Source organism: Myotis nattereri (assembly GCF_964212035.1).
Source record: "Myotis nattereri genome assembly, chromosome: 5".
Lineage (NCBI taxonomy): Eukaryota > Metazoa > Chordata > Mammalia > Chiroptera > Vespertilionidae > Myotis > Myotis nattereri.
In genome coordinates this window covers 107985864-107998648 of record NC_138080.1, presented here as the reverse complement: position 1 = coordinate 107998648, position 12785 = coordinate 107985864, and the positions used below count along the sequence as shown (strand labels likewise).

General features: G+C 57.1%; 1 protein-coding gene across 1 annotated transcript; it reads right to left on the bottom strand.

Annotated features, from left to right (window-relative positions):
• Positions 1-10708: 10708 nt before the first annotated feature.
• Positions 10709-11680, bottom strand: LOC308520321 (olfactory receptor 10AC1-like; the record flags this gene model as incomplete). Its single annotated transcript, XM_081092808.1, has 1 exon — positions 10709-11680. The coding sequence occupies one exon, from the start codon at positions 11678-11680 to the stop codon at positions 10709-10711; it is 972 nt and encodes a 323-aa protein (XP_080948934.1).
• Between the last annotated feature and the right edge of the window lie 1105 nt (positions 11681-12785).

Below are 12785 nucleotides of genomic sequence, written 5' to 3'. Positions count from 1 at the left end.
CCCAGGTCCTTTGGGGCCAGCTGTTACAGAAGTTACTGTTTAGCTTCCCGGAATGTTTTAGAGATAGCAATCTGGCTTCCTGGGCTGTTTACTGAAGATAAGGGGTTGGTTTCTCCCCCACCCTCCACTCCCACCCCTTGACGTGCGGCCAGGCAGGTCAGAATCCTGTTTCTATACGCGGTCTGGCCACTGTCCGCGTGTATATGCGGTATCTCAGAGGTATAGCTTCCGGATTGCCTTATTCTGCCATGAGCATAACGTTTCGGCAGGGGTTCCCTGAGACCTGAGAATTACTGCAAGGGTTCCTTCAGAGTGGACACACAGAGAAAGGCTGCCTGATTCTTCACCTGGGAATGGGGATCACCATGCCTATTTCGGGAGGGGCACGCGGACCGAAGAGCAGGTGTAAATAAAGTCCCCTCACCTAACAGGCTTTCTGGGACGAGGCTTGCAGCCATGTCGGACTTGGAAAGCTGGGGCAGCCATCAGCCGCCCCCCAGAGGGGGCAGGGCTGGGGACAGATCAGATCTGGGGGGAAGCCGCCAGGGCGACGTAAGAAAGGGTGCGCACACGGACAGCCACCCGGGCCAGGCCGTACTCCTCTCGGGACAGCCCAGGGCGCCACACCCACCACCACGCCTGCCTTCACACCCGCCGCCACTGTGGCAGGAAGTGCCTCAGGGCTTACCGGAAGCCGCCTCGCCGCGGAGGCTCCTGGGAGTTGTAGTCCCCACTCCCCAAGACCAGGGGTAGCTACGCACTGTTGCGAGGTCTCCAGTGTGGTCGGCGCACTGCCGGACCCCAGGCTGGTCTCGGGTGGCCAACACCGGGGACCTGGTGGGTTCGGGCGCCCCCGTTGCACCTCCGATTGGAGGTTCCTTCCGCGCCAGGCTGTGGAGCGGACACGCGTGGCGGACTCCACGCTGGGAAGGGTGCTCCATGCGGGTCGGTGGGCCGCTCGCTGCCCCGCCGTCTTCTGCAGAGGGTCGGGGTTCCTGTCTGGCTCGGGGAGGGTGCTGCAGGCAGGTCTCACTGCATCTCTGTCCTCCCGCAGCGCGGCCACATCCGAGTTCGCCATCCGCAGGGGCCCAGTGACAGCCTGGCTGGGTCAGCTGGGGGCCAGCTCTCCCGCGAACGGTCACCCCGCTTTCCCGATGGTGGCTTTGTTTCTGTCCCTGGACCCTGAGCTTCTCTGCGCACCCAGGTCCCTGAATGCGGCTCAGGCGGCCCGGCTTCCTGTGGGCAGGAGGGACTGACGGGGAAAGGCCCCCCCTCCCTCCCTGCCCTGGACCCACATCGCAGCCAACCGGAGGCTGAGTCCAAGGGCTGTGGAATGATGGTTATCTCAGGGATCCACAGTGCCTGTCTTCCTTCCAAGAACCTGTTGGGTGTCTGTGTCAGGGTCCCGGGAAGCACAGGGTCCCCTCCTTGGCTGAGGTCCTCTTGGCTGGGGGTGGGTCAGGTAAACAGAACGGGGTTTACCTGACCTCCGCGGCTCCTGGTTTCTTTTCGTTTCCACTTTCAGGGTTTACTCCTTTTTTCTGCTCCCGTCTTCTGAGTTGAAGGTCATTAATGTTCAGTTTTATTTAATGCATTTCCTAGGGCTGTGATTTTCCTCAGTATGTGCACTTATCCACCAACTTTGATATGTAGTGCTTTTGTAGTTGTCATACATATTTTTGCATTCTTTTTGTTATTTTCAAGTTTTATTGCTTTTTCGTTCAGAGAGTGGCATCTATGCAATACTGATTTTTTAAAAAATATATTTTGTTAAGTTTTTACAGAGAGGAAGGGAGAGGGATAGAGAGTTTGAAATATCAATGAGAGAGAAGCATCAGTCAGCTGCCTCCTGCACGCCTCCTATTGGCGATGTGCCCGCAACCAAGGTACATGCCCTTGACCGGAATTGAACCTGGGACCCTTCAGTCCGAAGGCCAACGCTCTATCCACTGAGCCAAACCAGTCAGGTCTATGCAATACTGATTTTTAAAAATATTTGCTGAGGTTTATTTCTTAGCCTATCAATTTTTTAAAAAATTTTTTTTATTGAGTTCAGACAGCAATGGAGAGGGAGAGAGAAACATCAATGATGAGAGAGAATCACTGATCGGCTGCCTCCTGCACACCCCCTACTGGGGATGGAGCCCACAACCCGGGCATGTGCCATGACCGGATTCAAACCTGGGACCCTTCAGTACCCAGGCCGACGCTCTATCCACTGAGCCAAACTGGCTAGGGCATAGCTTGTCAATTTGTATCAAACTATCCCAAATGTGCTAAAAAAGAATGTATATTTTCTCATTATCAAGTACAGTGGGGCCTTGACTTATGAGTGTCCCGACTAACGAGTTTTTTGAGATACCAGCTGTCTCTCAGCCGATTTTTTGCATTGAGTTGATAGAATAATTTGAGTTAACGAGCTCGGTCTCGGGACGAATTAAAGTCAAGGCCCCACTGTACATTCTTCTGTCTGATTCAATAAATCAGCCCCTAAGTTATCCAAATGTGACGCATCCTTACTCTTCTTCTTGTGTAGCCTCGGGAGTCATTTCTAAAACTGTCCACTAGAATCTTTCCCTGTGGCAGCCGCTTTGTCCGTTTCTCCTCGCTGCCTCCGTGTTTGTTTTCCGCGCATTGGCGCCACATCCGCATCATGCCCACAGACGCAGACCTAAAGTTGTGCTGGCTCCTGGCCCTTGCGTTGTCTGTCTGCAGTGGGTTGTTCTTTCCAGCTTTTGTATGTCTTGTATTTTTATTTAACAAGTTCCAGACATTGTGTGCAGGCGAGAAGAGACTTCTGCGGGGCTGTCGCCGTATGTGAAACCGGAAGGGCAGGAGGTACATGCCCTTGACCAGAATCGAATTTGGGACCCTTCAATCCATGGGCAGATGCTTTATCCACTGAGCCAAACCAGCTAGACCAGTGATGGCGAACCTTTTGAGCTCGGTGTGTCAGCATTTTGAAAAACCCTGACTTAACTCCGATGCCGTGTCACATATAGAAATTTTTTGATATTTGCAACCATAGTGAAACGAAGACATATTTTTGATATTTATTTTACATATTTAAATGCCATTTAACAAAGAAAAATCAATCAAAAAAATGAGTATCATAGGTTCGCCATCACTGAGCTAGAGTGCAAACTTTTTTTATAAGCAGAAAAACTGCATTGTAAAATAACATTAAAAGTATATGTAATAAATACATAAACCAGTAACATGGTGGTTTGTTGTCATGATCATGTATGTACTGTACATGCCTGTATGGGCTACACTTGTGCACGACTGGTAGTGCGGGTTTGTTCACATCAGCATCACCACAGACCGTGAGTCGTGTGTTAGCTCTGATGCGATGGGGGCTACGATCTCATGAGGTGATATTCTCAGCTCCACTGTAACCTGAGGGCACCACACTGCACATGCGGCCCGTCGTTGACAGAAGGTGGCTACGGTGCATGACTATAGCGGAAGCAGCACAAATTATTCCTTGTTTGGTGCTATTTGTGGCTCGCCCTGCCTCACGCTGCTGCCCTCCACTGTGCAGAGGCCACATGATGGCTCTTTGTGGGGTGCACAGCCTGCGACACCAGCAGGGGCTCCCCAGCAGACTTCTGTGTGGAACCCCGACTCCTGGCCCAATGGTTCCCCTCAGGGCGGCATTCCTCACCCAGCAGGCAGCCTGCGTGGTCAGTGTCCTGCAATGAAATCAAGCCCACTGGCCTCCCCCACATCCCCGTCCCAGGAAATGCGGACACTGCGGGTGCCCTCGCTCCTGCCCCCTCCTCACCTGGCCGCCGTGGGGGGCCTTGGCCAGCCTCTAACCTCCAAGTTCCTCAGCTGGGCAGCTGGCACCTGCTCTGGCTTCCCGGCGCCCTGAACTGTCACAGGCGCTGTCTCGTGTTTCCCTCCTGTGAACTGTGCGCCTGAGTGTCTGCAGCTGGACACACATCGGCCTGGGGTGCGGTCACCCCACTTTCTCAGCTCCATCCAGTCTCCAAACACAGTTCCCTTGGACCCGCCTCTCCGGGCTGGTGCGGGGAGGACCACCCATCCATCTCTCCTCCAGTAGATGGCGCTCCAACCGCTTCCCTCCCAAAGGGAGAGGTCTGCTGGGGCGTGTCTAGCAGCTGCTCCTCAGAATTTGGGTTGCTTGGGGTTTGGCTGAAACTCTCAGGCACCTGGGAAACTCCGTCCCCCCACCTGTTCCTCACCTGTGAGCGCACACCTGCTTTTTCCAGTCTCTGATATTGCTGGAAGGTCTTTCCACGTCAGCTATTTCTTCTCTATTTTAAGTCGATGCAGAGCTTGGCATGCTTTAACTGTATCATAACTCACCAAGCAGGCGTTTATTTGTCAGCACTTAGTCTCTGGTTTTTAAACACACCCCCAGGACTCCTTGTGGCGTTTCCATAATCCTAACCTTTTACTGGTAGTGTCTCCGCAGACTGCTCGTGGGTCCAGCGCCAGTGAGCCCCGTCCCCATCCCCGTAGGCACGCACCTGGTGCCTGGGCAGGAGGGAGGTGAGTGGCGTCCAGCTGATGCTTCGGCCACAGTAAGTTTGCTCCTGGACCTTCGTGTCTGTTCCCGGGGAGGAGGAGGGAAGGAGGAGAGGCACCAGGTCTCGTCCCCTGTTTGGTAAGTGGCAGAGCCAGGCCAGGCCCGCGTCCTAAGCCAGGACAGTTCCTAAGAAAAGTCACTGTTGACAAGCTGTGGCGAACAACCTTAGCAGGAAAGACGCCCTGGGGATGCTCAGACTGCGGGGAACCCCTCTCCCAGAGGGCAAACCTCATCGGACATCACAGAATCCACACCGGGGAGAAACTGGACAGGTGGCGTGAGGAGGTTGTTATCAAGAAGTCTCAACACAGCTGTGGACATGCTGCAGGTGGGAAACCCTCCAGCGAGAAGCCCAGTGCCACTGTGCGCAGAGATTCACCCCAAGGCGACAGGTACCACTTTAGAGAACTGGGAAAAGCCTGTGCTATTTTTAAAAAATATATATTTTATTGATTTTTTACAGAGAGGGAGGGAGAGGGACAGAGAGCTAGAAACATTGATGAAAAAGAAACACCAATCAGCTGCCTCCTGCACACCCCGCACTGGGGATGTGTCCGCAACCAAGGCACATGCCCCTGACCGGAATTGAACCTGGGACCCTCCAGTCCCTAGGCCAACACTCTATCCACTGAGCAAAACCAGCCAGGGCAAGCCTGTGGTCTTAAAACGAAGGCCAGGATGGTGATGACACTCTAGAGAGGCATATACCCTATAATAAAAGGCTAATATGCAAATTGTCCCCTCCACCAGGAGTTCAACCAGGGGGCAGGGCTGGCCAGCCAACCGCCCATGGGCCCTCCCCCTGGCTGTGCACAAATTCGTGCACCGGGCTTCTAGTTTATATAGAACATACTTAATTACAACATGCATCTGTAGCTACATTAACTGTGACTATTGAGCTTTGACCTATGTGAATAAATTAAACTATTAAGCAACAGATCTAACAGGTACCAGGACAATCCCATGGGTATACAAGGGTTCTGTGCCTGTGGAGCTGCAAAAAAAAAAGAATTTTACTTATTTACAAACTACATTGGTCATTGAACATAACAGTGACCTAATATCTAGAATAACATCTGTCAAGTGTTTCCACACTAAATCCTATTTGTCTTTGGAACATTATACATTTTAATGGGAAAAACCTGAATTTATTATTAAACCAGATGGCCACACACACACACACCCTTTGGGGTTTTTTGTTTGTTTGTTTACTGGCAAGTATTAGAGAACCCCCTGGATCTGGAAACCAACACTTTCATGACATCTGACATTGCTCAATCCCCTAGTTTGTAACTTTTGTTTGTATAAAATGTATAAGCTTAGGATTCCTTTCTCTGGCAAGCTGGTGGACTGCCTAACGTGAAAACTATTTGACTAGAGACCACTAGAAACAATCTGCTTATATAAAAGCCTAGGCAACCATTACGACGAAACAACCAAACGACTGGTTGCTATGATGCACACTGACCACCAGGGGGAAAACGCTCAGCGCAGGAGCTGCCCTCAGCCCGCAGGCCCCAATCACCGATGGGGCCTGCCAGCCAACCTCCCGGCCCCTCCCCCTGGCCAGCATGCCCCGATCACCTGATTGGGGCCGGGCCCCTGGGCCGGGACGTGGAACTGGGGGTGGGTGGCGGCAGACACAGCCCCTTTCCCAGGGGGCCAAGGGCTGGCTCCCTCCTTAGGGTGGTAGGCCAACCTCTCCGGTCCCTCCCCCCATCCCTCCCTCCTGGCTGGCTGGTCCCGATCACCTGATTGGGGCCAGGCCCTGGGCTGGGACGGGGAGCCAGGGGTGCTGGCGGCAGACGTGGGTGGCTGGGGGAAGGAGGAGGCAGGGAGGTGGGGAACCGCATGGTGGCAGTGCCTGGGTGGTGAGGGAGGGAGGAGGTAGGGAGGCAGAAGGCAGGGGACCTGATTGGCCCTGATCACCAGCCAGCCCTAGGGACCCCACCTGTGCACCATTTTGTGCACCAGGCCTCTAGTCTATATATATAAAAGCCTAAGTGACCACTCCACCATTCAACCTGTAGCTATGACGTGCACAGACCACCAGGGGGCAGACACTCAATGCCCAGGCATGGAAACATGAATCTCAGAGGGAAGGGGGGACAGGGAGGGTGGGAAGAGATTAACCAAGGATTGTATATGCATACTAGAAGCTCAGTGCACAGATTCATGCACCGCTGGGGTCCCTAGGCCTGGCCTGTGGGGATGGGATCGAAACCAGCAGTCCAACATCCCCTGAGGGGTCCCAGATTGCGGGCCAGTCCAAGGGACCCCACTGGTGCATGAATCCATGCACTGGGCCTCTAGCGAACAATACCAGATAACTTTCTTTCCCAGGCATAATCCAGCTTACAAGGAAATAAGTGAAGTTCCAGGTGCCAGCTAGGAAGAGGGAACTGAAAGCCACAATTAAGTTTGTGAGTTGATGCTGCAGCTGCCTGTGGGTTTAATTTTGTTTACCCAAAAAACTTGGGTGTTAAACTAACAGAGGATGTAAACCACAGCCTTGGACACACAAGATGGAGAGTTGGCACTGAAATAACTCAAATTCAGACATTTCAAAAATCCATGCATATAAGGGGGGGCGGGCATATTAGAGGCAATCTGCCCATTTGCACAGGAAGCTTGCCTGTCACCCCTTGGATTCTGGTGGGAAAGAATTTATTAACTTGCTGATTCGTAAGCCTTGACCAGCAACTCACATGAGTGAGAATCTCCAATTTGCCTCTTCATTTCCCAGTTAAAAAACTGAACAATTGACACAAGTTTGTCCTGGCCTTTAAAAAACAATTTACAGAAGCAAACAAAATATTTTTGGAGGAAGACACATTCAGCCCATGTTTGTCAGGATTCTTAAATACGAACCCCAAATGAGTTGGTAATGCAAAATTACAAAACATGAGGAACCAAGCCACCAGGAAAGTCAACAGACTCTTTAACAAAATAAGAACTCCAAGTATTTTAGGTAATAGAAAAACCGGAAATTTTATTAAAATGACTATCTTTAGAAAGAATTAAAACAGCCCTAACTGGTTTGGCTCAGTGGATAGAGCACCGGCCGGACTGAAGGGTCCCTGGTTCCAGTCAAGGTCTCGATCGATGTTTCTAACTCTCTATTCCTCTCCCTCCCTCTCTGTAAAAAGTCAAGAAAAATATTTTTAAGCCCTAGCCAGTGTTGCCCAGTGGATAGAGCATTGGCCTGCAGACTGAAGGATCGATTCCGGCCAAGGGCACATGCCTGGGTTGTGGGCTTGATCCCCGGAGAGGTCATGCAGGAGGCAGCCCATCAATGATTCTCTCTCATCATTGATGTTTCTATCTCTCTCTCCCTCCTCTCTGAAATAAATTTAAATAAATAAATAAACAAGAAAAAGCTGTTTAAAAATATTTTTTTAAAAAAAGAAAGAATTAAAAACAAAAACCATATGAAAGCAATGTACAAAGAAACATAATTGGCTTATTTGGGAATGAAACGCAGCATACAGAAGTGAAAAATATAGTCTTTGAAATTTAAAACTCAGCATTAAAATACTGGGCGAGAACGTGTCAAACGGTAGATCAGACTCAGCTGAAGAGAAAGCAAACAGGAAGACAGAGCTAGCAACTCGGTAGAGCAGCGGTTCTCAACCTTGGCTGCACATGAGAATCACCTGGGAATCTTTTTAAAATCCTGATTTCTGGGCCTCATCCTCCGGAAATTCTGTGTCTTTGTTATGGGGTGGGGCCACAGCATTAGCCACAAAGAAACAGAATTTCCGGAGGATGAGGCCCAGAAATCAGCATTTTAAAGAGATTCCCTGGTGATTCTAATGCGCAGCCAAGGTTGAGAACCGCTGCCGTAGAGCGAGATGGGAATGGGAACCAACGGGAGACACAGGAAGGCAGAGAACATGGAAAAAAAGCAAATACTCAGACAGATGATGGCTCAGCCGGGACGGGAGTCAGGTGTGGGCAGCGCAGGGTGTGCCTGCTGGGCAAACACAAGGAAATTCACAGCTGAGGGTAGGTCTGTGCAGTTTGCTGAGTTACTCCCTAAACTCACCGCCTCGGATGCGTGGTCTCGCCCCGCGGCCTGCAGGGCCTGAGACGCCAGTCCCCCAGAGTCCCCGCAAAGGGCAGTGGCTGGACGGGTCCAGCCCTCGTGACCCAGTCTCCCTGCCGCCAGCGCCGCGTGCCCTGCGCCCCCTTAGGGGGGACCCCCAGCAGCTTACCAAGACCAGGCTCGTTGGTTTTGAACTGAGCAGGCCCGCCCCAGCCGGGAACCCCAAAGTGCTCCCGCAGGGGCCCTAGGAGAGGCTCGAGCCCGTCCTGCCTCTCTCGGGGGCGTTTGCCGGGACCTCCGCGTGGCCCCTCCCGCGCGCGGTCTACTCCTCCGGCCGGTGAGGGAGGAGCCCCGTTTCCGTTTCTCCCGCGGCTCCCCGCCCCCCCACCCCCGCACCACGCGTGTTCATTAGCAACCGGCGCGGGGAAAGCCTTCCCTCTGCAAACGGCCGGCCGCTGGTTCTCGTGTGGACGGGCCACCGGGGTCCCCGGCCCGCTGCCCGCCTTCCCACCGCAAAGCGCCGGCTCCCAACGAAGCTCCAGAGCCGCCCTGGGCCTCGGGGCGCTGTTCCCTCGAGGGGGACCCCCCCCCGCCCCCGGGCGCATTCCCCGCGGGTGTAGAGGGTGTGTTCCCGCCGCCAGCACGCGCCCAGCTGCCGGCTGTTAGGGGAACTGGCCTCGGATTTCCCACGGTCCCGTCGCGTTAGCTAACGGCCAGGACACAGGATGGCAACCCTGCCCGGGTGCGGGTTACGGGGGGAGGTGCCAGGCAGTGCCCTCAGAGCCGTGGTCCTCACCCTTGGCGGCACATGGGAATCACCTGGGACTCTCAATGAGGCCCGGAAATCAGGATTTTAAGAAGATTCCCGGTGATGCTAATGCGCCGCCAAGGGTGAGAGCCACCGCCGTGGGGGCAGGTGGAAGGGGCTGCTGCGCCTGCGGGCGGCGCGGGACCCCGAGTCCTAACCCGCCGGGAGGGGCCGCCCTCTCTGGGATCGCACGGCTCCGGCTCCGGCTCCGGGCGAGGCGAGTGTCCCGGCCCGTCCCTCTGGGCCGCACACCTTGCTGCTGTCGCACCCCGCACCGGACCCAGGGGGTGCTCTGGGCCCCACTCCTGGCGCAGGATGGCACCACGTCTGACGGCCGATGCAGACAGCCTCAGCTCCCGGTGCCCGCGCCAGCGTACGCGCCCAGCAGGTGAATCGAAGCCCCGCAGCCTGGGCGCTGCTCAGCCTGCTCCTCGGCTGCCTTGGGCCCGGGGGCCACACCGGCGACCGGCCGCCCTGCGCAGCGAGGCCGACCCTAAGGCTAGAGAGGTGGCCGCCCTGGAGAGGAAGGTGGCCGCCCGCAAGTCCAGCCGCAAGGGAACCACTGTTGACACCAAGCACCGTAGGTTAGTTTGTCGCCGGCCTTTATTTAAAAGGGCCTGTTCGCTGGTAACGGCAGGTCGCCTTTTTTAAAAAATATACTTTATCATTTTTTACAGAGAGGAAGGGAGCGGGATAGAGAGTCAGAAACATCAATGAGAGAGAAACATCGATCAGCTGCCTCCTGCACGCCCCCTACTGGGGGTGTGCCCGCAACCACGGTACATTCCCTTGACCGGAATCGAACCCGGGACCCTTCAGCCCGCAGACCGACGCTCTACCCACTGAGCCAAACCGGTCAGGGCGGCAGGTCGCCTTTTCATTGCTGTGTAGCGTCCCCGCGGCCTCTGCCAGGCGTGTTGGAGTCTCTTACCCTCAGGAGCAGCTGGATGGTTTGCAGGCTTGTCTGTTAGAAATAAGCTGCCACAAACCCCTACATGAGCGCTCATTTCTCTTCAAAAGACGCTCCTTGCGCCGAGAGTTTGGATCCCCCCGCCCCCCTCCACCCTAGGACGTCGGCAATGCCCGGTGAGCGGTGAGGATCCCGGCTTGGGCGTGGTGCGCGCTACTGCCACCTCGTGGGTGGAGACGGGGGTGCCGCTCACACCCACGTCGCATAGGAAGTCCTCCCGCAGCCGGCAGCATCCCGCAAACCCCCCCATGGAAGCTGCTCGGGTTCCGTCCCGCCGGCCTTGGGAGCCAGGGGTGGCTCCATCAGGGAGGGCGAGTCGGGGCGTTAGGTGCCATCGGCCTGGTGGCGGGCCCCTGGCGGCCCGTGGCTGACCACCCGCTGCAGGGCGCCCCGCACGTCCCGGTTCCGCAGCGTGTAGATGGCCGGGTAGAGCAGCGGCGTGAGGTTGATGTAGACGAGGGACACCAGCTTGTCCTCGTCCAGGGAGCGGCTGCGCAGGGGCCTGGCGTACATGGCGGTGGCGCAGCCGTAGTGCAGCACGGCCACGGTGAGGTGCGAGCCCACCGTGTGGAAGGCCCGGCGGCGGCCCGCGGCGCCCCCCACGCCCAGGATGACGACCAGCACCCGCGTGTAGGACAGCAGGATCAGGGCGAGCGGCAGCACGAGCAGCAGCAGGCAGGCGGCCAGCAGGACGCGCTCCTGCAGCTCGCGGTCCCCGCAGGCCAGCAGCAGCACGGCCGGCAGGTCGCAGAACACGTGGTTGACCACGCCGCCGCGGCAGAAGGGCAGCCGGAAGATGGCCGCGGTGAGGCCCAGGGCCAGGACGGAGCCCCCCGCGCAGCAGGCGGCCAGGAGGCCCCAGCAGAGCCCCCCGGTCATGAGCCGAGGGTAGTCGAGGGGGCGGCAGATGGCCAGGTAGCGGTCCAGGGCCATGGCGGCCAGCAGCAGGCACTCGGAGCCGCCCAGCGCCACGAACAGGCCCATCTGCGCGGCGCAGGTGGAGGGCGCCACGGCCTGGCCGCCGGGCGGCAGCAGGAAGCCGGCCAGCATGCGCGGCGTCAGCACCAGCGAGTAGGCCGCCTCCACGGCCGACAGCGCCCCCAGGAAGAAGTACATGGGCGAGCGCAGCGCGGGGTCGGCGGCCGCCAGGCCCAGGATCAGCAGGTTACCCGCCAGCGTGGCCAGGTAGAGCGGCAGGAGCAGCGCAAAGAGCAGCGCCCGCAGCCACGGGGGCCACCCCGAGAAGCCCAGGATCACAAACTCCCGGGGGGCGGTCCCGTTGGCCCAGGGGCGCATGGAGGGATGGGGGGCGGGTGTGCGGGCTGGAGTGGACAGGCACGGGGACCCCCTCCCAGGAAACACAGCCCTCCGGGGCCACCCTTACTGCTCACACCCGCCCCGCCCCCAGGACTCGGACTTCTCTGCTGTCCAGTACCTTCCACCCCTTTCCCACAGCCCCGTCCTCCGCCCTCCGCAGTCAGCTGTGCGGGGCTGCGGCCCGCGCTCCCTCCGCCTGCCCTGACCGTGCACCTGCCCGCGCCCGGGTGCCTTCTTCTCAGCGCCCCCCACTCCTGTCCCTTCCAGCCTTCTAACCCCGCGGTGTCCGCACCCACGGGGCCAGGCGGCCCAGCCCGCAGCGAGGAGATGGAGCTGGTGCCTGCGGGGAGCCGACGGAGGGGATTCCGGTGTCTATGGGACAGCCTCCTGCTGAGCGGGCAAGTGCTCCTGCGGGGTGGAGACGTCCCTCCTGCAGACAGAGCCACGGGGAAGCAGGGGCTTGAGCATCTTAGGAGCCCCGGGCGGAGGCTGGGCGCACGCGCCGCCCCGACCCCCACCCCTGCACACACACACACACACACACACACACGTGCTCCCCCCGCCCCCCTGCACTGCCCCTGCTCCTGGGGCTCACCTCCCAGCTCTGCGCTGCCAGACCTCGTGTGCCCCTCCCCTCTCCTGCCCTGGACTCCGTTTTCTGTCTCACATTTTCCACTTCCTCTGCTCCCTAGATTCAGGACAAACCCATCCTGCTCCCGTCATTTCTCTCCGACTCAGTTACAGAGAAAAACCGGCCAGGGAAGGCGGCCGCCCCCTCCGGATGCAGAGCAGCCTTCTGACCCGACCGAGGGCGGGATGGCCGCCTTGGCTGAAGCTCCGCCGATGGACCCTGAATCTAAAGACCCCCCTCCAGCTGCAGACCCTGAGGTCCCGCCCTGCCCACCCCACTTCCCATTCAACCTGCCCCAATGAACACGCCATTTCCCACCGCACCTCCCCTGCATCTGCGCTGGCGCTGGCCCAGGGCCACTTCAGCATCAGGAGGTCCTGGCCGGTGAATTCGCTGTCTTGACCCTCAGGGCCACTGGGGACCCCATCCCGTCACAAACACCCCAGGCCTCAG